Source organism: Hypanus sabinus, chromosome 22 (assembly GCF_030144855.1).
Source record: "Hypanus sabinus isolate sHypSab1 chromosome 22, sHypSab1.hap1, whole genome shotgun sequence".
Taxonomy (NCBI): domain Eukaryota; kingdom Metazoa; phylum Chordata; class Chondrichthyes; order Myliobatiformes; family Dasyatidae; genus Hypanus; species Hypanus sabinus.
In genome coordinates, this window is record NC_082727.1 from 20,587,185 (window position 1) to 20,612,685 (window position 25,501).

Consider the following 25,501-nt stretch of genomic DNA (forward strand, 5'->3'; position numbering starts at 1 on the left):
GATGCAATATGTATCTTCGGATGTTAAGCTCCCAGCTATAATCTTCTCTCGGCCATTACTCATTGATGCCCACAACACCATACCTGCCGATCTCTAAATGCACTGTAAGATCATCTACCTTATTCCGTACATGGCATGCATTCAAATGTAATGCCTTCAGTCCTGTATTCATCAACCTTTTCAATCTTGCCCCCATATTGCACTTCACCATCACTTTAAAATTATGGCTGCTCATTTTAGTCATTGCCGTCCTGGGAAAATGGCGCCAGCTGTCCCCTCCAGTCATGCCTCTTATCATGTCATATACCTCTATCAAATCACCTCTCGTTCTCCTTCATTCAAAAGAGAAAAGCTCTGGCATGTTCAACTTCTCCTTGTGAGACACCCTCACTAATCCAGGCAGCATCCTGATAAATCTCCTTTGCACCCTCTCTAAGGCTTCTACATCCTTCCTGTAATTTTATCCCACTCTTTCTCAGTGATCTGTTGTCCAGTTTCCTTTTGAAAGCTGACTGTGCCGACAGGCATCTCTGGAATATCACTCCATTCTCCCTACTGTTTATGTCGTAATATGTTTTGTACAAAGTTTAAAGTCTATGACCCATAGACCCTGTATTCCAGGTAGCATCCAGGGGTGGGGAATGGGATTTTAAAGAGCCAGTGCAGGTCCAAGTAGGCTTCTGTGCTTTCACATTTAGCAAGGGATTTCTGAGTTAGCAATATGCAGTTAATAGTGTCTCTGTTATGCATTCCTGCAGCAGCAGAAGGGAGCTCCATCGCAGTCGGCGGTGGTGCAGTTTGTGGCATCAGACGTCGCTGTCGCATCTCTGTCAGGCTCCTCGCAGCTCACCTTCATTCCCATCGCCTCCCACCTAAACGACACATTCCACTTCGACTCGGAGAAGCTCTCCGAAGGGCAGACAGTGTCCGTGAAGCTTCAGGCAGGTGGCAGGGAGCATCAGGGCATCCCGCTGTCCAGCCGGGGACCTGGTAAACGCCGGCGGCCAGACCGAGACTACGAGCCTCCGGATCGGGCGGAGGAGGCAGCCCCCCAGGTCCAGCATACTCTGTGCGTCGGCAGTGTCGTCAGTGGGACCGTGAAGTCGGTGCGGCCGACCTGCCTCTTCGTCACGTTGCCGGACGGGGTGACCGGCTTCGTTCACGCCTCAGAGATCCTCGACCACGTCTCTGAAGGAACGGTTCCAACGTCGAGCCTGAAAATCGGCAACACGGTGACCGCAAAGGTCATTGGAGCCAAAGAGACAAAGTCCCCCAAGTAAGTGGCTGTGGGTGGGTGGTAGCTGTGGGTTGCGGCTTGACCATACTGCACTGGGGTTGGGGGAGAACCAACATCATCTGCACAACGGCAGGATAGTAACATCACTACATCACTCTGGTTGGAGCAAGCTAGTGCTGACTGCTAAACAGAGTTTATTGTTCATGCCTAATTAGTCACCAGGGTTTATGTAGCAGTTAGTGCAGCACAATTCCTGCTCAGCACTTCAGAGTTAGTAGTTCAATTCCTGCATCCTCTGTAAGGAGTTTGTACGACCTGCCCGTGGCAGGCATGGGTTTTCCTGGGTGCTCTGATTTCCTCCCACTGTCCAAAGACGTACCGGTTAGTAGGCTGATTGGTCATTGCCCCATGATTAGGCTAGGGTTAAATCGGGGTGTGCGGCTCGAAGGGCCTGTTCTGTACTGTATCTCTAAATAAAATAAACAATAAAGATAACCCCGCTGAGATGGACGTGACACTGAATGAATAGGCGCTAGGTGGTGTGTCACTGTCAATAGACAATAGGTGCAGAAGTAGACCATTCGGCCCCTCGAGTCTGCACCGCCATTCTGAGATCATGGCTGATCATTCACTATCAATACCCAGTCCCTGCCTTGTCCCCATATCCCTTGATTCCCCTATCCATCAGATATCTATCTAGCTCCTTCTTGAAAGCATCCAGAGAATTGGCCTCCACCGTCTTCCAAGGCAGTGCATTCCTCCACAACTCTCTGGGAGAAGAAGCTCTTCCTCAACTCTGTTTTAAATAACTGACCTCTTATTCTCAATCCATGCCCTCTGGTACATATTTCCTGCCTCAATCCTATCAAATCCTTTAATTATCTTAAACGTTTCAATCAGATCCCCTCTCAATCTCCTCAATTCCAGCGTGTACAAGCCCAATCTCTCCAATCTCTCTGTGTAAGACAGCCCTGCCATCCCAGGAATCAACCTAGTGAATCTACGCTGCACTTCCTCAATTGCCAGAATGTCCTTCCTTAAACCTGGAGACCAAAACTGTACACAATATTCCAGGTGTGGTCTCACCAGGGCCCTGTACAAATGCAAAAGGACATCCTTGCTCTTGTACTCAATTCCCCTTGTAACAAAGGCCAACATTCCATTTGCCCTCTTCACTGCCTGTTGCACTTGCTCATTCACCTTCATTGACTGGTGAACTAGGACTCCTAGGTCTCTTTGCATTTCTCCCTTACCTAACTCTACACCATTCAGACAATACTCTGCCCTCTTGTTCCTGCTTCCAAAGTGGATAACTTCACATTTATTCACATTGAATGACATCTGCCAAGTATCTGCCCACTCACCCAGCCTATCCAAGTCTCCCTGTATTCTCCTAACGTCCTCTTCGCATGTCACACTGCCACCCAGTTTAGTATCGTCAGCAAACTTGCTGATATAGTTTTCAATGCCCTCATCTAAATCGTTGACATAAATCGTAAAGAGCTGTGGTCCCAATACAGAGCCCTGTGGTACCCCACTAGTCACCTCCAGCCAGTCCGAGAAACACCCATTCACTGCTACCCTTTGCTTTCTATCTGCCAACCAGTTTTCTATCCATGTTGAAACCCTGCCCCCAATGCCATGAGCTCTGATTTTACTCACCAATCTCCTATGTGGCACCTTATCGAATGCCTTCTGAAAATCTAGGTACACAACATCCACTGGCTTACCCTCGTCTAACATCCTTGTTACACCCTCAAAAAACTCCAACAGATTAGTCAAGCATGATTTGCCCTTGGTAAAACCATGCTGGCTCGGCCTAATCCTATTTCTGCCATCAAGATGTGCCACTATTTCGTCCTTAATAATGGACTCAAGCATCTTCCCCACGACTGACGTTAGGCTAACAGGGCGATAGTTCTCCGTTTTCTCCTTCCCTCCCTTCTTGAAAAGTGCGATAACATTAGCCACTCTCCAATCTTCAGGAACTGATCCTGAATCTGAATTGTCAGCAATGTCCTGGTCTCCTTTACAGGATAGCCTGCCTTGGTGGTTTTGATTGAGATGTGATCATTAGAAGCAGGAGTTGGTCATCTGATCCGTCGAGCCTGCTCCGCAGTTCGATAAGACCATGGCTGATCTGGCGGTGGGCTCAGCTCCACCATCTTCCCTTTTCCACATAGCCCCGAATTCCCCTTCTCTGCAAAATCCCCCAACTCCTCAGTACAGCACCGAGATGTTTTACGGATTCCGGAGGAAAAAGGAAGGACCCTGTTTAGCAGCACGTCCTATAGCCCAGTGCTGTGTTCCTCCCCACCCCAAGCGTGAAGGAGCTCTCCTCCCTGTTTACTGCAGTGGGAGCTGAGCACTGTTTCCTCTGTGTGATTTTTCTGGTGCCTCAAATATCCCGTGTTGCTTCACTCAGCTTTGAAGTTTATTGTGCTCTGTTTGGAGCACGTCCCGAGTTGCAGTTCACTGCAGTTCTTCGGAAAGTGTAGGGGTTCCTGAGTGTCTCCACGCACTGCCTCCATGTTGGGTCTCCCACACCACGGGGGTTTAGATTTAGAGATGCGACATGGTGATGAGCTCAAGTACCTGGACAGGAAAGGTGCTGAGGCCCAATGCAGGCAACTGGGGCCAGTGTAGGCAGACATTTATTTAAAGCTACAGCATGGTAATGGGCCTTTCCAGCCAATGTACTCACGCCACCCAATTACACCCATCTGACCAATTATCCTACTAACCAGTTGGTCTTTGGAATGTGGGAGGGAACGGGAACACATTGAGGAAACCCATGTGGTCACAGGGAGAACGTGCAAACTCCTTATAGACAGCAACAGAATTGAACCTGAGTCGCTGGCGCTGTTATAGCATTGTGCTAGCCCCTATGCTCTGTGCCGCCCCTGAATGAAGCTGCGTGCGGAATGTAGGTGGGTTTTCCTGAAATGCCGGTGGGGGGGGGGGGGGGGGGGGGGAGCTTTACCTCTGACCTAGCAGAGCAAATTTCTCAGTGTTTTCTGTGACTGACTGACGTTTCTCTCCCTGTCGTGCTAGGTTTCTGCCCATCACACACTCGGGTTTCACAGTCAATCAGCCGGTGCTGACTCTGCGACCCAGGTAAGAGACAGCGTTGTATCGAGCGCTGGGTCTGGTGCTGCGGTTCTACAGGGCATTCAGAGTGCACCCCGTAACCGAGCCAGGTCCACACAACGTAAAAACAATGTTCAGTCACTATAGAGTCAGAGAGCACGGAAATAGGCCCTTCGGCCAGCTTATCCATGCCAGGTCAGGGTGCCCGCCTCAGTTCAATTTGTATACTCGAAGATTCATGAGCCAGTGGGTTAAAACGAAGAGGAAGAATTGAACAGACTGGCAGTTCACAAAATGGCACAGTATTTGAAGCTGAAATAAAAACTGAAAATGCTGGGAGCACTCAGCAGCTCAGGCGACATCAGTAGAGGGAGAAGCAACTGGATGAAGTTTTCTCTGAAAAGGTGAACCAGATGATTTTAGAATTGTGAACTATTTGATGGGGTGTTAGGGTATCTACACCTGGCAGGGATCAGAACCAGGAGACATCAGTGTAAGATGGAGGGAGTTCAGCAGTGAGAATGTGGATGAGGTTGTGCAAACACCATAAAATCATGGAAGAGTACAGTACTGAAACAGGCCAATCGGCCCATCTAGTCTGTGCCAAACCATTTAAGTTTCCTGCACCCAGACCCCTCCCATCCTCGTACCTGTCCAGACCTCTTAAACGTTGACATCGAGCTCACATCCTGCTGCAAGCTCTGATAGTCTTCTTCACTGTCCACTATATTCCCAGTCTTGGTGTCATCCACAAACTTCCTGATCCAGTTCACCACATTATCATCCAGATTGTTGATATAGATGACAAGCAAAAAGACCCAGTTCTGATCCGTGCGGTGTGGCCTCCAGTCAGAGGCTACCGTCTACCACCACTTTCCAGCTTCTCCCAATGTCTAATCCAGTTTGCTACCTCATCTTGAATGCTCAGCGACTGAACCTTCTTGACCAGTCTCCCGTGCATGAGTTTGTCAAATGCCTTGCTATAGTTCATGTTGATAACATCCACTGCCTTTCGTTCATCAGCTTCCCTTTATCAAATGGACATCTATACAGTGAAAAGTGTCTGTTGCATTAACCTAGCATGCCCACAGTGTTCAGTAGAGCAATATGTCCGTGATAATAAACCTGATTCTGAGAGCCACAGGAGCATGAATTCCCAAACCAGTTACTGGAAAGTTTAAGTGAAATTCGAACTTGGATCTAGTCTTATAACTGTGGGCTTGTTCCCTCTGCTGTCCTTATCCTTCCAGTAAACTGTCAGAGAAGCGTACCGCCGTACCACAGGATGAGAAGCTGGTGGACAGGCTGCAGGCCTTCAAGCTCGGACAAGTACTGACCTGCTACGTGTACAGGGTACTGGCACTGATGTCTTTCTGGTGTTGAGTTCAGGGTGGGTAGTGCTGTGCACTTTCGGGGAGGGGTGATTGTGGACTGTGCTTCAGTGATGTAGTCATTTTGAGGTTGATTACCCACTGAAATGCACAGTTGCCTTGTGACAGAATTACCAGTGTGGCCTTTTCGAGAGTCAGGGCTGTCCCGGCACATGACCCATGGGTTATAGAACACTGGATGATGAGAGTTGGTCCCAGGGGTGGTGGCATTGACTGCATGATAATGGTGATGCTGTTTCTCGCTGGGTTCTGGTAACGATGGTAGGAGGACTAGATGCAAAAGTTAACATTACATAAAGTTTTTTTTTCTGTAAGAACTTTTGCCTGTAATGCCACCGGCATTTAAGGTAGCAATGACGTTCGTCCGACTGTCTGTCCTTGGCCATCTTCTCTATTGTGCCCCGGGTGTGGTTCAGGGTCCTCATTTCTGCCCCGCTCACAGAAGTGGAAGGATTCCTCGTTAGTGTTTCCTTAACAGTTTTGTTTGACCATCAGGTTTGTTTGCAGTGAGCTAAACCCCATTCCCCCCCCCTCACCAAAAAAATCTGGAGGTCCCGTGGACCAGTCTTAGTTTGGCCTCTACCCTTTGACCTGTTTGGCATGGGTAACCCTACCAAGAGCCAAAGCATATAGCCCTGCTCCAGCCAGTAGTTCTCTCCAGGTCACTGAGGCATGCAAACCTCCAAACCATGATAAAGTTGTAGTCCCTTGGAGGATTTTTTTTTGGTAAATTCTATTTTATTTCTATCTTTCCTTAGAATAATATATGGTAACTTGCATGTGCTTTAATAATAAATTTACTTTGAACTTTGAACCCAACTGGATTGGAGCCTATTAGGCTGTCCCAGATGATAAAGCCACTCTATTTGATCATGGTCCTCAAGTCCAGCTCACTCAGCTTCCCTCTGCACGTAGCTGTTACCTTCTTTCCCCCATTGTGTGTCCTGTAATTCTCCACCATGGCTCAGTGTGTTCTGCCCTTTCTCCTGTCCACAGTACTACAGTGCCAAGCAGTGCCTGGATGTTGAAGTGACCCACGATATCCATGGGAATGTCGAGCAGCTGTTGCTGTCCCTCAGTCACAAGGTGAGTGTCAGGTTGTATACTGTGAGTGGCTGGGTGTTTCCACCGTTTCCTTGGGGTTCGGAGGCTAACATCTCAGTGTCAGCAGTTGGTTGTCTATTCCCTCTCTACTGGGAATGTCCAGTGGCTCTGCAGCAAGCCTGGGAGACCACTCAGCCTGTGCAAGCTGCACGCTAACTTCCCAAACGTTCCTCTTAATGAAGCCAGCAGATATCAGATATAGGAACATTAGCAATTTGTTTGTCACTTCGAAACGTATAGTGAAATACGTCGCTTACATCAAATCAGATTGTGCTGGACTGCCACAAGTGTTACTATGCTTCTGATATAAACATTGCACACCCACAACTCACAGACACAGGGAGAACACACAAACTCCTTATAGACAGCAGCAGAATTGAACCCCGATCTTACAGCTGGTGCTGTTGTAAGGAGGGGGGAAATGGGCGGTGCACCGTCAATGATGTGGGAAGGGTCTGGCTCCACCTGCCTGGGATCTGTGGATGAAACATGAGCCCATGCTTTGGATCCTGCAGATCAGGAAGATACTACGTGCGTGCTGTGAGAGGGTGTCACCCCCTTATTCTTCCCCTCTTCACCTTTGCTGTGAGAGGAGGCGTCACCCAATTATACTTCCCCTGCTACATCCACTCTGTGAGATGCAGTGCCATCCCTTTTATTCTTCCATTCTTCCCCTTCAGCCCTCCACATTTATCCTTTTCAAGTGTTCGATGCACCCTGTAGTGTATGTTACTTGATGTGGATCCTTTCCAGCAACACAGTCTGGCTCAGCATAAACAGCATTGTCTCAAAGCGTGCCTTGCAGGCAGTATCACTTGTTAAGCATCCTTACCATTCAGGACATGATCTCTTTTTGCTACCATTGGGAAGGAGGTACAGGAGCCTGAAGACCCACACTTAGTGCTTTAGGAGCAGCTTCTTTCCATCTGCCTTCAGATTTCTGAACCCACAAACACAATGCTATTCCTCTTTCGCGTTATGTGTTTAATTTTGTAACTTATGGTAACTTTTTGTCTTGCACTGGTGCTGCCACAAAAACAGCAAATTTCACGACACTTGTCAGTGATAATAAGCCTGATTCTGTTGTATGAGTGTCTGCTAAAAGATTTTTCTTTCTGTCCCTCACTATCAGTGTATGAAGCACCCTCAGCGAGCATTCCAGCCCGGTCAGGCGCTGACTGCAACGGTGATCGGCCCAGATAGTACAGGGGCGAGGCTCTCTCTTTCACTCACAGGTAAGGCCAAGCACAAACTACTTGATGGGGTGGATGGGACAGATGGGTGGAGGGAGGAGCTGATACTGTGTTTAATCTGATGGCCTGAGTTTTTATTTAAAACCTTGCTGAACACCAGATATCCTACGGTCAGACGGTGAGGAGTGTAGGGGCTGGACAGGGCTGATGGTTTCTGTGTGTGGGTGGGATATAGGAACGTATAGGGTGGGGAGGATATTGCGGTTGAGCACAAATAATCATTGGCCAAGTCACTGGAGGTATTAAAAGTGGGAGGTTGATAGATTCACTTTATTATCAAAGCATACAACTTCGAAATGTTTCAATTCTCCAGGTAGCCACAAAACCAAGAAAGAAAGGCAAGGCAGCACAATTATCAAACCCGAAATCCCACCTCCCTGCAAAAATAAAACACGAGCGAAAACGGAACAGGCATTCCAACTCCCGAATCCCTCCCACACAAAAACCAAGCAAAATCGATCGGGCGCATCGACCCCCCCGCCCCAGATCACTAGATTTATTCATAGTTGTCGATTTATAGCGAATTTGAGTTATCGGGAAAGGTAGAATAGCTTAGGGCTTCATTCCCTGGAGTGCAGGGGAATGGGAGATTTGATAGAGGGTATACGGAGTGATGAGTGGTGTACGTTGGGTAAATCCGGTTGGGTGAGACTGGAACTGGAAGTGATAGGTTTAGAGTGAAAGGTGAAATATTTAAGAGGAATCTGAGAGGGGGACCTCTTCACTCAGGGGGTGGTGTGAGTGTGGAACGAGCTGCCAGCAGAAATAGTGGATGTAGATTTGATTGGAACATTTCAGAGAAGTTTGGATTTGTACTGCACATGGATGGGAAGGGTGTGAAGAACCATGATCCGGGTGTGGGTTGATGGACTGGACAGAGTTACAGTTTGCTCGGATTATGTGGGCCAGAAGACCTGTTTCTACACTGTACTGTTTAATGACTATGACCCTAGAGAAGGCAGGAGAGTGGGGTTTGGAACGAATAATAAATCAGCTGTGATCAAATGGCGGAGCAGACTCGATGGACCAGATGGCCGAATTCTGCTTCTGTCCGTTATGGTCTTTTGTGTTCGGGGTGAAGGGTCTCTGAGAATCGGGAGTGAGCTGTCGGCTGTGGAACTGGTGTCTGGCGTGTAGACACACACACACCTCCCAGCACTGTCCCCCGGTGGCTGTGGAACTGATTGAGGGAGATGGGCAGTAGGAAGTGAAGGCAGTTACTGGAGGGGCTCTGCCTCCAAACTAAGAGACTGGCTGACTGCACTGCCAGAGAGGGTAGGGTGAGCATTTTCCTCAGGGTACACTACACAAAAGCCCCTGTTCGGTTTCTGTACATCTCTAAGCAGGAGCGCCCAATCTGGGCTCCGTGGTTGATGGTGGGTGTCCTTGGCATAAAAAAGCTTGGGAGCCCCTGATCTAAAGCCTTCCCCGGTTCCCGTGGTCACGGCTTTGCACTCGTGCCTCAATTACTCTTTATTCAGTTGTGTACAAGAGGAACGGCATAGCCCCTGTCAGCAAACTGTTCTGAAGTTTGAACAAAGAAATGCTGTATTTATTCAGAATTAACTAATGAGCACAAACATGCATCAAGTAGAAACTTGTGCACTTCTAAATTTCCTCATTTAAGTGCCAATCATAATGCACATATCGGATGTTAATAATCAGTGTGATAAAGCCAATAATAATTGAAAATTAGCCAAATAACTAATCAATAGTAAGAGAATCCTTCATTTGCATCTTTACCTCGTCTTGGTACGCTTGGTGACATTGGTTCCCAGGCTTAAACAGAAAGGCTGTGCAAGAACGAGGCTTTCAAGGGCCATGTTCAGCCTGGGTGATTGCAGTGTCTGCACACTGCTCATCGTCTTAACTGTGACTGTAAGCATGGAAAGGCAAGGTGCGTTCTGTTCTGTTAGCGCACCATTTTAACCTTTGCTTTGCTGCATTTCCCACACTGGCTCTGCCCCTGCAACCTCAGCTGGGGATGAGGCTGGATGGTCCCTGCTGTGACTCTTTGGGTGTTTTGGGCCTGTGTGCTTTGCTAAATCAGTAACTTCCTGAAACTCTCTTCCCCAGGTCTGTGCTCGCTGGATGAAGGGTCAGTGACTCTGGGCACCATTAAAAAAGTCCTCCCGGGCATTGGGGTAGTCGTTGGCCTGCCCCTCGGGAAGACCGGCCGGGCAGGGTTGTGCGACCTGGCGGATTCGTACAGCGAGTCGCCGCTGGAGGGACTCGTCCCAGGCAGCCTTGTCAGGTGGGTGTTGGAGCCCTGGGGCCTGGGGTGGCCGACTGCACCGTCCACTCCTGTTGGCTCTGGTGGCCAGTACTACCCCTCCCTGACTGATTCATGCTCCCAGTCTGGAGACACTGTTTGACCACATTGCAGTGTTGTGTTCCATTCTGGTCACCTCATTGTGGGAAAAATGTGGAAGCTTTAGAGGGTGCAGAGGACATTTACTAGGATGTTACATGGACCAGCGAGCATGTTTTAGGAGGGTAGGTTGAGCAAGTGGGGATTTTCCTTTTGAAGAGAAGGGGGGTGAAAAGTGACTTGATGTTAAGAGGAGACATAAATAGAATGGACACACACACAGGCTTTTTCCAAGGATGGAAATGGCTGATATGAAGGGGGGAATATCAACTGAGAGTGGTAAGTGCGTGGAATGCAGTGCCTGGTTGGTAGAGGAGACAGATACATTCGGGACTTCGCTAGGCATGTGGGTGTTAGAAAACTTGGGGGCCATGTGGGAGAGAAGGATGGGATTGCTCTCAGAATAGGTTAAAATTTTGGCACAATATCATGGGCCAAAGGACCTGTACTGTGCTATATTATTCTATGACCAGAGTCTCTCTGTCAGGGGAGCATCACAGTGCGGGGGATGTGGGTGCTGCACATCTGCATCAAGGAATCTGGGGTGACACAGCTGGAGCGGCCAGGAGCTCAGGGAGGGCACCAGTGTTCTGGTGCTGCAATTCTCTCTGTGCCAGCAGGGGTCAGTGTTGCACTCTTTCCAGATTCAGGTTCATTAATTTATCAATCACATGTATAATCGAAACCTACAGTGAAATGCATCGCCTGTGTTAACAACCAGTACAACCTAACAATGTGCCGGGGGCAGCCTGTGAGTGTTCCCACACATTCAGCACCATCAAAGCATGCCTGCAGTGTTCAGCAGAACAATACACACACACACACACACAGACAACCCCCCCCCCCCCCAACAGCAAACCGAGCCCCTTTCCCACCCGCCCAGCTGGGCTTCCAGTAAGGTGGCACCACGTGTGCTGACTGGTTCCTAAAGTTCACTATGTATATGAGCGGAGAAAGGAGGAGAAGCTGTAGGGATAGTTGGTAAAGGGTGTCTGGAAGAGCAGCAGGATGAGTTTGTATTTCCAAGCCACGGGCACATGTGAGCTGGGGGGACCTGCTGTTGGCTTCCCTTGTTGGTGGCGATGGTAGTTTTTTTTTAGGTGGTGTTGGAGCAGTATGGGCAAGGGAGCACAGTACACCCTGTGGTCACTATGCAGTGGTGGGCAGAGCAAATACTGTAATGTAGACTAAGGAGTGAAGACTCTCCTGGCTGAGACCTCTCCAACCAGAGGTCACAAAGTAAAGGGTCATCTGTTCAGGTCTGAGGTGAGATCCAGAAGGCAGTGAATATGTGAAATTCTCTACCCAAGTGCTGTGGGGAGTTCAGTCATTGAGAATATTCAAGACAACTAAGATATTGGAGCAGAATTAGGCCGTTTAACCTACCCTGCATGACTTTTCCTTTTTTTATTGAAATTCATTTTCAAATAAACATTTCCTAAGATGTATTTCAGACATTGTACATATATATCATATAATCATATATATCACAAATCTCCACACAGTATTTATCTGAGGTACACACTTATAGAAAAGAGCGGAAAGAAAAAAACAAGCAAAAGGAAAGAACTAGGTACAAGTAGGGAGTGATCTCTTTTTTTCCAACATATTGATTTGTGAGAATAAAATCAGGCCTATGAGGCATTATGTAGTTAAACCATTTTTCCCAGTGTGAATCAAATTGTTCCAGCTTGTGATTAACAGATGCTGTTACCTTCTCCATTTTGTAAATGTCCATTGTAATTTCCATCCATGTATTTAAAGTTGGGCTCTCCTGTGATAACCATTTCCTAGTGAGAGGCTTTTTACCAGCCACCAACAGTATATTCATTAAATATTTATCTCTTTTCAAGCATTCTTGAGGTATCTATCCAAAATATATGATCTTACTCTCCAAGGGTATTTCACATTTAAACGGCATGACTATTCCATCATGACTAATTCATGATCCTTCTCAACCCCTTTCTCTTATTTCACCCTGTAACCTTCGATGCCTTGCTAATCAAGAACATATCAACTTTTTCTTTAAGTATACCCAGTGACTTGACCACCACAGCCTCTATGGCAGTGAATTGCACAGATTCATTACTCTCTGGCTAAAGAAACTCCCCCACATCTCTATTCTAAAGGGATGTCCTTGTATTCTGAGGCTGTGCCCTCTGATCCTTGACTCTCTCACTATAAGTAACAGCCTCTCCATATCCACTCTTATCTAGTATAACCATATAACAATCACAGCATGGAAACAGGCCATCTTGGCCCTCCTAGTCCGTGCCGAACCCTTAATCTCACCTAGTCCCACCTACCCGCACTCAGCCCATAACCCTCCACTCCTTTCCTGTCCATATACCTATCCAATTTTACCTTAAATGACACAACTGAACTGGCCTCTACTACTTCTACAGGAAGCTCATTCCACACAGCTATCACTCTTTGAGTAAAGAAATACCCCCTCGTGTTTCCCTTAAACTTCTGCCCCCTAACTCTCAAATCATGTCCTCTCATTTGAATCTCCCCTACTCTCAATGGAAACAGCCTATTCACGTCAACTCTATCTATCCCTCTCAAAATTTTAAATACCTCGATCAAATCCCCCCTCAACCTTCTACGCTCCAATGAATAGAGACCTAACTTGTTCAACCTTTCTCTGTAACTTAAGTGCTGAAACCCAGGTAACATCCTAGTAAATCGTCTCTGCACTCTCTCTAATTTATTGATATCTTTCCTATAATTCGGTGACCAGAACTGCACACAATATTCCAAATTTGGCCTTACCAATGCCTTGTACAACTTTAGCATTACATCCCAACTTCTGTACTCAATGCTTTGATTTATAAAGGCCAGCGTTCCAAAAGCCCTCTTCACCACCCTATCTACATTAGACTCCACTTTCAGGGAACTATGCACAGTTATACCTAGATCTCTCTGTTCCTCTGCATTCCTCAATGCCCTACCATTTACTCTGTATGTTCTATTTGGATTATTCCTGCCAAAATGTAGAACCTCACACTTCTCAGCATTAAACTCCATCTGCCAACGTTCAGCCCATTCTTCTAACCTGCATAAATCTCCCTGCAAGCTTTGAAAATCCACCTCATTATCCACAACACCTCCTACCTTAGTATCATCGGCATACTTACTAATCCAATTTACCACCCCATTCACCAGGTCATTTATGTATATTACAAACAACATTGGGCCCAAAACAGATCCCTGAGGCACCCCGCTAGTCACCGGCCTCCATCCCGATAAACAATTATCCACCACTACTCTCTGGCATCTCCCATCTAGCCACTGTTGAACACTGTCCAGTACTTTCAGTGTTTGGTCGATTTCAATAAGATTCCCCTCTCCCCTCTCATTTTTCTAAATTCCAGTGAGTACAGTCCCAGAGGCATCAAATGCTCTACATATGTTAACCCTTTCATTCCCAGGCTCCTTCTCATAAACCTCCTCTGCACCTTCTCAGTCCAGCACATTCTTCCTTGGATGAGGAGCCCAAATCTGCTTGTGCAGTCTGACCAATGCCTTATAAAACCTCAGCATTACATCCTTGCTAACAAAATATTTTTAGTTACTGGATCTCCCTGCATTATGATGACTTTACTTTTTCAAGCTGTTGGTAATAGTGTTTCCTGGTGTTAGTAATGACTGAATTCAGTAAGTATATACGAAGACGATCATTCAGTGTGATAAAAGAAGGTAACAAGTGTATGCATAGTGATACATAATGGGTAACTACAGAAACCAGACGATTCTGACACTAGGTTTAGACAGTTCTCAGGAACAAGAACAGGACATGGGGACTGTCGCTACTCAGTGATTTGGGGTATGAGGTTAGTGCACGAAAGCAAAGCTGAGTGAAAGAAGATCCCATTGAATGGTAGGAGAGCCACAAGCTGTCCTCATGCTCTTGTGAGAGTGAAAGGGGTATAAATTGACTTTTAGAGGTGAGGAGGGGCTGTTGGACCAAGGAGAGGAGCAGATTTTGTGAGTCCACTTCTTGGTCCCTAAGTAATTATCAGCTGAATTTCTCCAATACTTGTGTCTCATTGAATCTCTCTTCTGTATTTCTCTAGGTGTTGTGTTATTTCCAAAGATAAGAATCAGCTCGGAGTTTCTCTAAGGAAATGCAGGTGAGTATCCTTCCCTCCTTTCTCTCCCTCGCAGTCCCCAGCCCACTTACCCATATCCCTCCCTTTCCCCAATGCATCTGGTCCTTCCTTTGCAGTGGGTCCTCAAACCACCATCTTTGAACAACAGCTGATCACGTACCTGATGTCAAACATGCTTGATTTTACTCCCATGAGTTGTTTTAAGCTGCTTTACCACATTGAAGGTGCTTCTTTTCCTTCTGAGGAGGGCAGCACACTCAGTGTATTTGTTTTGTCTTGTACGCCTTTTTACAAACATCAAATGCTGATGGACTATCCCTTCAGTAAGTTGCTCAGTAGCAATGGAGCTGGACTTACTGAATACCGTTCTGTCGTCATCGGGACTTGGGTACCACCGGGTGGTATGCATTGCGAGTAATTGTTTTGGACCGTTTTATTGTGATGTCAGGACCATGTTGGACATTGGCAATGTAGAACCCTGCAATACCGGTTCATTGGTGAGATCAACAGTGGGGGGGAAAGTGAGCTGCGTTGCCTCAGTTGTGGCAAGGACTACACCCTTGCCACGGGGTTGTGTGTTGCAGTCACCCAGGAGAGGAAACGCCATGGCGGTGTGGGAGAAAGCAGGGCTCTGTGGGTGCATTGGAATCCATACTGGGTTAGGGGTTGGTCTGTCCCTTCGGTGCCACTCACCAGTGTTTGCTCAGTGGAAGAGCAAGCTAGACCAGGACAACTTACAGTCATGCCACTCAGAGATCTGGGCTATATTTTTGTCTTTTTCTTTCTCAAATCATAACCATAAGTGCTTCTTTGCACATATGTGCAGTGTGCTGTTGATAATGTGTTTTTCATCTTGGCCCCGGAAAAACCCTGCATTTGTGTATAAAACTTGAACTATGATAACTACACTTGTTGAAGTTACCTTCCCTGCCTTACATGACTGCTGTAATTCCCTGTTGACTGTCTCTCTCCATAAACCAGGTTGGCTATTCTCCCTCCAACCACATACTGATGCCTTGCAATCTATGGTTACTGTTTTACTGCTGATCAACTGAAATCAATTGTGATGACTCCAGGATTATTCTGCAAAGTCATTCTTGTTTCACACACTAAAAATCCCACTAATATGTGGAACTTTCACAGACCTGGGTGCAGTTTTCACAGATACATTGAACTCAGTAAAAGATACAACATATAAAAGCCGTTCTCCCTCTCTCCCCTGGACTTGCCCTCTTCATTTCTTCTTAACACTTTACCTCTCTGTTCCTTTTCTCTCATATACAGCTCCCACCCTTTTAAATGACCTAACCTGCTTACCCACCACGTCACTGAATGAAGAAACTCCCGAATTCCATATTAAATCTTATCTCTTTGCACATTTGAAGACATGCTCTAACCTGAAAATTCCTTCAATAATTCTTAAAAACTACGGTCTTCTCTATTTCTAAAGTAAAAGTCCTCTTGCTTTTTCAGTTTTTGTTGCACTTTCGTAAATGATTTTTGCACCTTCTCCAGCACTTGGTATCCTTTTCTTAAGTCAGGGGCCCACAATGTGTGTGCAGGGTGGAACTTGTCATCTAGCGGCCCTTGAAGAGGAGGTTGGGGGTGTATGGTGAGGTTTCTTCGAGAATCGCTGTAGTCCATCAGGTGAAGGTGCCCTCGCTATGATATTGGGAGGGAATCTCAGTGTTTAAGCCTGGTGACATGAAGGGATGATATATAGTACACATTTGGCCGTCCAGCATCCTTGGGAAATAGGGTTGCTGCTCAAATAAATTACTGGTCCATTGTATGAGTTTGTTAGAACATAGAGCACAATACAGGCCCTTCAGTCCATAATGTTGTGCTGACCTTTTAACCTACTCTTAAGATTAACCTAGCCCTCTGTTTTTATAACCATATAACAATTACAGCACGGAAACAGGCCATCTCGGCCCTTCTAGTCCGTGCCGAACGCTTACTCTCAACTAGTCCCACCGACCCGCACTCAACCCATAACCCTCCACTCCTTTCCTGTCCATATACCTATCCAATTTTACTTTAAATGACAATACCAAACTTGCCTCTACCACTTCTACTGGAAGCTCGTTCCACACAGCTACCACCCTCTAAGTAAAGAAATTCCGCCTCGTGTTACCCTTAACCTTTTGCCCCTTAACTCTCAACTCATGTCCTCTTGTTTGAATCTCCCCTACTCTCAATGGAAAAGGCCTATCCACGTCAACTCTATCTAACCCCCTCATAATTTTAAATACCTCTATCAAGTCCCCCTCAACCTTCTACGCTCCAAAAAATAAAGACCTAACTTGTTCAATCTTTCCCTGTAACTTTTCTTTCGTACATGTGCCTATCAAAGAGTTTTGTAATGTATTTGCCTCTATCACTAACCCTGGCAATGTGTTCTCACCTGCTACTCTCTGTGTAAAAATTCTACCCCTAATATCCCCTCTATACTTTCCTCCAATCACCTCAAAATTGTGCCTCCGCATTTCTGCCCTGGGTAAAAGACTGGCTGTGCATGCTACCTTTGCTTCTCATAGTTCAGTGGTTTATTTAAAGGATGTTGCAAAGTCACTTTTGCCTTATGTTATTTCCTTGCCCATATAAATAATGCTTTACTACGCAGTTCCATATTGAAGGCTAACAGTGTCAATGTAAAACAGATCAAAAATAAATGAAGTGACCAGTGGTACTGTCCATCACATGAAGTGCCAGAGGATGTTGCTGCTAATTAGAAGCAAAATGAAACAAAAAAATGTTTATTGACAATTAATTTGCATTTGGAAGTATTTTTAGAAATTACTTAATATTAGGATTTTTTTTGCGGGTTGTACAAGAACCTCGATGCATAAATATGAGAGTTATCGTTATTTCTAAACAGGCATGGTGTGCTCCTTGTTATGAGGTGCTGCGTGTGATGTTCCCTTGTTCCTGTGTTTCAATGAGATTCTGTTTGAGTTACCTTCCTGCTCCTGTTTTGTGAGTGTTTGTCTTTCATGCTGATGTGAGTCTGATTCCTCTAGGGTTTTCCCTGAAAAGAAGCCGTCGGTGAGCGATCCAGAGATTATGTCCGTCAAGCACCTCCGGAAGGGGGCAATCCTAAGGGGTTATGTCAAAGACGTCGGAGAGCTTGGAGTTTTTGTCAGGTGAGTTTGCTGATGATACCACTGTAGCGGGCTGTATGAGTCAGTGTAGAGAGCTTAGTGACATAGTATCATAACAACAGCTTTCCCCTGAATGTCAGCAAAACAAGAGAGCTGATCATTGACTTCAGGGAGTGGAGTGGTATACATGCTCCCGTCTACATCAGTGGTGCTGCAGTGAAGAGGTTTGAGTGCTTTAAGTTCCTCGGAGTGAACATTACCAATCGCCTGTCCTGGTCCAACTACAGTTTGTTGACTCCACAGCCAAGAAAGTTTAGCAGCAGCTGAGCTTCCTTGGGAGGCTGAAGAAATTGGCATGTCCCCTTTGGCCCTCATCAATTTCTATTGATGCACCATAGATAGCATCCTGTCTGGGTGCATAATGGCTTGGTATAGCACGTGCTCTAATTGTGACCATGAGTGAACTGCAGAGGTTTGTGGACACAACTCAGCACACCATGGAAACCAGCTTCTCCTCTATAGACTTTGTCTACACTTCTGCCTCAATAAGCAGCCACCCTGAGCCAATAGACTAGTCCTGGACTAATTTCCACTTGGCATAATTTACTTATTATTATTTATGGGTTTATATTGCTATATTTCTACACTATTCTTGGTTGGTGCGACTGTAATGAAACCCAATTTCCCTCGGGATCAATAAAGTATGTCTGTCTGTCATAAAGACCTCCCGACCCAGACATTCTCCCTTCTCCCATCAGACAGATGGTACAAAAGCCTAAAAGCGCAAACTACCAGACTGTTATAAGACAATTGAATGGTTTTCCAGTACAATAAGATGGACTCTTGACCTCACAATCTACCTCGTTATGTTCTTGCATCTTATTGTCTCCCTGCCCTACACATTCTCTGTAACTGTAACACATTATTCTGCACTCTTTAGCCACAGATTCTCACAGCTACCAGGACTGTTCCCACCCTGTTACTTGTAAAAACATCATCTCCTTCTCTCAATTCCTCTGCCTGTGCAGCATCTACTCTCAGCATGAGGCTTTTCATTCCAGAACAAAGGAGTTGTCCTTCTTCAAAGAAAGGGGCTTCCCTTCCTCCACCATCAACACTGCCCTCACCCGCATCGTTCCCATTTCACACACGTCTGCCCTCACCCCATACTCCTGCCACCCCACCAGGGGTAGGGTTCTTCTTTGCCTCACTTACCACCCCATCAGCGTCCAGTGCATAATTCCCCTTAACCTCTGCCATCTTCACGGGATCCCACCACCATGCTCGTCTGCACACCTTTCCCCCCCCACTCTACTTTCTGCTGGGAGCACTCACTTGTCTATTCATCCCATCCCACTCATCTCCCTCCTGGTACTTATCCTTGCAAGCAGAACAAATGCTACACCTGTCCCTACACTTCCTCCCTCACTCCCAAACGATCCTTACAGGTGAGCGGACACTTCACCTGTGAGTCTATTAGGGTCATCTGCTGTGTCCAGTGCTCCCATTGTGGCCTTCTGAACACGGGTGAGACCGCTTTGCTGAGCACTTGCTGTGTCAGGATCTCCCAGTGGCCACCCATTTAAATCCCACTTCCCATTCCGACATGTCTGCCACGCTGAGGCCACTCTCAGATGGGGGGAGCAGCACCATATATTCGGTCTGGGTAATCAACCTGATGACGTGAGCATTGATTTCATGAATTTCTGGACATGCTCACTCCCCCACCCCACCATTCCCCATACCCATATCCTTCTCTCACCTTATCTCCTTACCAGCCCATCACCTCCCACTGGTGCTCCTCCCCATTCCCTTTCTTCCATGGCCTTCTGTCCTCTCCATCAGATTCCTCCTTCTCCAGTCCTCATCTCTTTCCCCATTTGACATCCCTGCTCTTTTGCTTCACCCCTCCCCTCTCCCACTTTCACCTAGCACCCACTACCTTGTGTTTCTTCCTCCTCTCCCCCCACATTCTTACTCTGACCTCATCATTCTTCTCCAGTCCTGATGAAGGGTTTCAACCCGAAACATCTCTCTTCCACAGATGCTGCCTGGCCTGCTGAGTTCTTCCAGCATTTTGTGTGTGTGTTGTTTGGACTTCCAGCATCTGCACATCTTCTCTTGATTGCGATTCTGCACTCGTTTACTGTTTAACCACTGTTATATTATAATGAATTGATCTGTAGGAGCAGTGTGCAATACAGGTTCCATTTTGCACTGTCTAAGCTCCATTTTGGGAAAAGGTTGCAGAGGTTCCCAAGTGGACTGACAGATGATGCACAGGGATAGTGTTGGTTCTGAGAGCTTAGAACCGTGCAGAGAGAAGGAACAGGCTTGAGAAATGCTGTACAAACAGCAGTCTGAGTGTGATAGAAGAGAGATTTGTAGAATTATAAAGTATAGACACCCAGCTGTGACAGCAAAGTAAATCTGTAAAACACTTCTATTTTCATGACTTTATGCCAAGGTACAATACATAAAAACTTGTCTTGCACACCCGTTCCCTACAGGTCACTTCAGCAGTGCAAGTGTTAAAACAACAACAAAATGCTGAATGATGTGTTACAGTTCAGGAGAAAGTGACTGTAGGCTGCACGGTCTGATCAAACCCCGGTATGGGTTCTAGCAGCAAACCCCATGCTTGGCTTGCAGAGTGTGTGACTGAACTGCAATTGCAGAATTAAAGAGGAATCTGGATAAGTGTGTGGATGAGAGTGGTATGGAGAGCTATGGTCCAGGCGGAGTCGATGGGACTGGGCAGAATAACAGTTTGGTGTGGACTAGATTGGCCAAGGGTCCTACTTCTATGACTTTGAATCTATGATGCCTTTAGTTCAGCTGTAGATCATCCATCTGTAATCCTTGCTTTGATTTTTTTTCCTCACTAGTGTGGCCTAACTTGCCAGAGCTGTGCACATCCCAGCTTTTGCATCCTCTGCCGTGTGTTCTTTCTCCCTGACTGTCCTCACTGAGCTGTCAATGAGATGGCTTCATCAGCAGCTACTCCCATTGTCAATCCTGGCAGTCCAACAGAGGCATTCCTTTGGTCTTGTATGTCCCTTCCCCACCCTCTCTGTGATGTACAACGGACTTGTTTCCTTAGTCCCCAGGTCTGATGAAAGATCTTTGACCCAAAGCACTAACTCCCTGTTTCTACTGTCTGACTCGCTGATTCGACTTTTGATCTGAGAATCTGTGCCCTGGGTCCCTCTGGCCCAACCGATTACCTACGCTGCAGGGAAACACGTTTCTGAGGTCTGCTGTAAGTTCGTGTGTGCATGCTTGAAATTTATTTCCCACTTCACACTTATTCTCAAAGAAGCCTGTTACCAGTGAGTGGTGGCAGCCTGCGGTTTAAGGTATTGAGTGTGTAAACAGAGTATGCAAATGTGCATTATAGTACTGACAGACCGTGCACCTCCTTCAGCTTGTGATCTTTATATTTCAGCCTCTCAGCCTCCTTGTCGGGCCTCGTTCAGTATCAACACGTCACTGACTACTTGGTCAACGATAACCGACTCTATCAGGAACATATCCCAAAGGGAAAACTGGTGACAGTCAAAGTACTGAGGTAGGAGGTACATGGGAGCTGAGCTGGCTGAATTACCATTCATTGGTCTAGAAAAGTGATGACTAAGCCCATCCCTCCGGTTCTAGGAGGGATTCACGCTTTGAGATCGTGGGTCAACCTGATGTTGTAGATTCATTCACAATCTGTCAGTGGAGGTTCGTACGGATCGGTGAGCTCCTGGGCTTGGCGCTCCCTCTGAAGCACTGGGAGCGGTGACTATGCCGTTGCCATGGTGAAGACACCACTGGCGTGTGCTTGGGGGCGGGGTGCAATTCTGGTTTGGGCTCATCAGTCATATGGATGGCTGATGCTTACCCTGCGGGTGGCTACGGTGAAGGGATTGAGCCATGCCAATGAAATGTGTGAAGCATGAGGAAAGGATGCTGAGGTCTTAAAAGCACTGGTTGAGGCAGTTTGAAACTCTGTACCTGTACTGGTTCTTTTGTAAGAGTTACCCAGGTCATCCCACTTCTGGATGGCTTAGTAATTCTTCCCCCTCCCCCACCCACCAGTACCTTATTTTCCTTTAATTCTTCCTGGTGAGTCAGGCCCCACAGATGCAGGGGTGGTGATGCAAATGCTGCGATTGAAAAATCCAGTTTTTGCACTCTGTTATTAACTTCTTTCTCAGGTTAACCCATGATCTGCCAATAGAGAACATTTCTCCTCAATAGTTTGATTCTGGGTGTCTCCCTGTAACCTTCCTTTAAGGAGATCAGTTAGTTGAAGTTCATCATTTCTGGGATCATTCCTTGGCACCCATGAGGAACCACATGGGTATTTGAGCCTGGAAAGGCTACAGTGGGGCAGCCTAATGCACAGGCCTGCAGTGTTTAAGGCAGTGGCCTCCAGTCACCGGGCTGCAGACCGGTACCAGTCTGCTGTTGCATGTGCGTTCACTTGTTTGATGTATTTCTTTTGGTTCTCTCTACAGCACCACGGACCAGCACGTGGGACTTTCACTTCTCCCTCGAGACACGAAGAAGCCGGACCTGCTACCGGCGTCGCTTGGCTTGTTGTGCAAGGAGATGAATGAAGCTGAGGTGGAGGTGGCTGAGGTCGGGAAACGCAAGCGGAGAGATTCGGAGAGGGACCAGGTGCTGGACTCGGTGTTTGTACACTCTGTTTGTTTCCAGTGCTGGTGAAGGGTGTTGACCTGAGATGTCGACTGTCCATTTCCCTCCATGTACTGCCTGGCCCACTGAGCTCCTCCAGGGTTTTCCATGTGTCATTGAAGATTTCCAGAATCTGCCAATCTCTTGCATTACTGATAGTTTAAACACATCACTTCAGTCCAGGTGAAGAAACAATTCCCTCCATAGGTGCAGCCTAACCCACTCAGTTCCTTCAGTGTTTTGTGTTTATATTAGTTTAGTTTCTCTCCACATTAAATTATTCGGATTGAGTGCTGTTGCTGCCCCACAGCTTCACTGAACCTGGTTCGACCCTGACCTCTGGCACTGTTTGTATGGAGTTTGCACATTCTCCCTGTGACCCGTGGGTTTCCTCACACACCAGACATGCCAGCCAATGAGTTACACTGCCCACTATGTTGGCTGCTGTCCGGAGAACTGGGAGAGATGATGATCGTGTGAGGGAGACTAGGTTGCAGAGAGTAAGAGACAATGAGTTTGATGGGAGTGCTCTGAAGGCCAGCATTGGCTGTGTGGGCTGAATGGTCTCTTGTGTCATAAGATACTGCTTGACCTGCTGATTATTTCCAGCGTTTGCTTTGTTTATTTCATCCATCTCAACCCATCATCATTTGATACATGTCGGGTAAATCACCCTTTGCTTTAATTTAGTCCCAACAACTACCGCCTAGTCAGCTTTCCAGAGCTACAATTCCCGAGTTAGCAACGTTCTTGTGAATCTTGCCCGACGTACAACTGGTGCTGTTGCATCCTGAGGAGTGGTGACTAGGACTTTGAACATTGTGGCCTACCAGTATTCTGTACAATCCTGTACTTCACTGACAAACCCCAGTACCCATCTACCTTCTGAACCACTTTACTGGCTAGTCCTGCCGTCTGCATGAATGTATGGCGTGATCACCGTGCTTTAGCTTAACACTGGTTCCATTTGTGCTTGCTCTCCTTTTAGCCGCTCTCCAAAAAGTTGAAGACAACGAAGAAACGGTGTTTGGAGGAGCGTAATAGAGGATTAGGTGCCTACTTTCGGGAGGAAGAAGGGGAGAGCGATGGTGACGTTAAGGTGAGCCTCGTAGTTTATAATCCCTGCACAGGTCTGGGTTACGATTAACTTCCCGAGACTGTAACACTGGTCCAACACGCTGTTCCTCTCAGTTAAAGCATCACCAGGTCACAGCACAGAAATGGGTCCTTAGGCCCATCTAATCTGTGCCAAACTATTATTCTGCCTCGTCCAATCTACCGATGCCTGGACCTTAGCCCTCCATACCCCTCCCATCTGTGTAATCATTGAAACTTCTCTTCAATGTTGAAATCAAACCCACATCCACTATGTCTGCCGCTAGCTCAATACGTTCACCTCCCTTTAATGTCCTGCACCCATTTCCTCTGCAACCAGCTCCATCGAACATCTTCCTGGAAAGAAGCTGCCAGCTGCATTTGCTTCTGAAGAAGACTGCTGGAGCTCTCAGTGTCCCACACACGTTGCCGTCAGCAATTTGGAGAATGCGGCTGTTGCCGCAGCGAGCCTGCATAGCATCATCAGACTTCAAAGGAAAGATAACATTAATCCTGATACTGGCCTACCCTCTCGATACCCACACTGCTTCATTCTCCAGAGAAGCTCAAACCTTCTCATCATTGTAATGTAAAAGAAATGGATTGAGAATTTAGTGTTTGCAGAGGCATGAGGAAGGAGAGTGGCGCTGTCAACACTCCCTCACAACTTTGGCCTAGATTGGGAGACTCTCTGCATCAAACGTGACCCCATCTGCTTCGTGAGCACTTGTAAAGTTTAAGGAGATAACATTCTCAGAAATTCACGTGTATCAAAGCATACAGTGAAATATGTCGATTTTACTCATGGTTTATCACTCTGCCTGAGTTATTCTCCATGATGTGTGAAGCCACTCAAAGCTGTGACTCGGTACAATTCATCAGGAGCCTTAACTTCTCTCGTAGTTTTAGTCCCGTGTCGAGGCCCCTTGGGAAGGTCGCCAATGGCCGAAGAGTAAACCTGTGGCACCTCCTTCAGTTTTATTCTGTGGGTTATTATCACAGACTCTCAGATAACGTCTTTCCGTTCCTCGTCCCTGGTCTCTAACAGGAGCAGCCGAAACCGAAGGCGCCCAGACTGCAGCTGTCCGGCAGCTTTGCCTGGGGTGCGAGTTTAAGCAGCATAGCCCCCGCGATGAAGGGAAAGGAAGACCTGAGCTCAGACAGTGAGGAGGAACAGGGCGCGGACACTGAGGTAGGACGATGCCATCTCCGCTGCCCGTGCTGACCGGTGGGGAAGGGAGGGGTTACCGCCCTCTGCAGAGTGACCAGTGATGAATCAGAGGGCACTCAAGTTGTGGCAGCCTGCTGAACAACAGGAAATAACGTGGTTCACTGGAAAGGTACTGGACAGATTTAGGAGGTCGTTACCAGGCAGGAGACTTCCAGACAGCATGGTGTGGGGGGGGGGGGGGGGTGGAGAATATTAATGCCTGAGGCATTACATTCATTATGTTAGGGGTTCATGAAGATATATCCAGAAACTTAGAATATGGATTAGAAACATGAATTCAAATCATGGGAGTTAAAATATTTTACTTCAGAAATCGTTGAATGAAAAGCTTGGTAATGTTGTGACTGTGAGTTTCTTCCGATGCTCTGGTTTCCTCCCAGATGTGGGCTAATGGTCGTACATGTGTGTAATTGTATAACACGGGCTTCCTGGGGCAGAGGTGCCTGTTACTGTGTTGTATCTCCAGATATAAACAATGTCCTGTGTATGTTCACCAGGAGAGTCGGTTCAGCCAGCAAGGGGTGGAGTGGAGGTCCGTCAGGGGAGGTGTAGCAAGTGGGCGACGGGGTCAGTGGGGACAAACGCAGAAGGAGGGCAAATGAGAACGTGCTAGAGGTAACGGGGGTGGGACGAGCACTGGGGAACAAAGGACAGAGGGGGAGCAGAGGCGACCAGGGTGAGGTGTGACCTCCAGGGGGTGTGGGGCTCGTAGTGGCTGAGGTGTTTGGGATTGGAGTAGTGAGGGAGATGGGGAAGGAGGCATAGAAACACAGAGGGGGGCCCATGGTAGGTGTGGAATAGATGATTTGAGGAGGGGGTGGGTT

At 47.1% G+C, this 25,501-nt stretch overlaps 1 protein-coding gene across 1 annotated transcript in view; it reads left to right on the top strand.

Annotated features, from left to right (window-relative positions):
• pdcd11 (programmed cell death 11) overlaps positions 1-25,501 on the top strand; it is a 73,487-nt gene that overhangs the window by 40,028 nt on the left and 7,958 nt on the right. The window contains exons 21-32 of the mRNA XM_059947207.1: positions 759-1,276; positions 4,292-4,354; positions 5,578-5,680; positions 6,715-6,804; positions 7,955-8,057; positions 10,152-10,329; positions 14,526-14,582; positions 17,585-17,707; positions 21,114-21,236; positions 22,171-22,333; positions 23,340-23,450; positions 24,495-24,638. Coding sequence (XP_059803190.1) covers positions 759-1,276; positions 4,292-4,354; positions 5,578-5,680; positions 6,715-6,804; positions 7,955-8,057; positions 10,152-10,329; positions 14,526-14,582; positions 17,585-17,707; positions 21,114-21,236; positions 22,171-22,333; positions 23,340-23,450; positions 24,495-24,638 — 1,776 coding nt within the window. The remainder of the gene's footprint in view (positions 1-758; positions 1,277-4,291; positions 4,355-5,577; positions 5,681-6,714; positions 6,805-7,954; positions 8,058-10,151; positions 10,330-14,525; positions 14,583-17,584; positions 17,708-21,113; positions 21,237-22,170; positions 22,334-23,339; positions 23,451-24,494; positions 24,639-25,501) is intronic.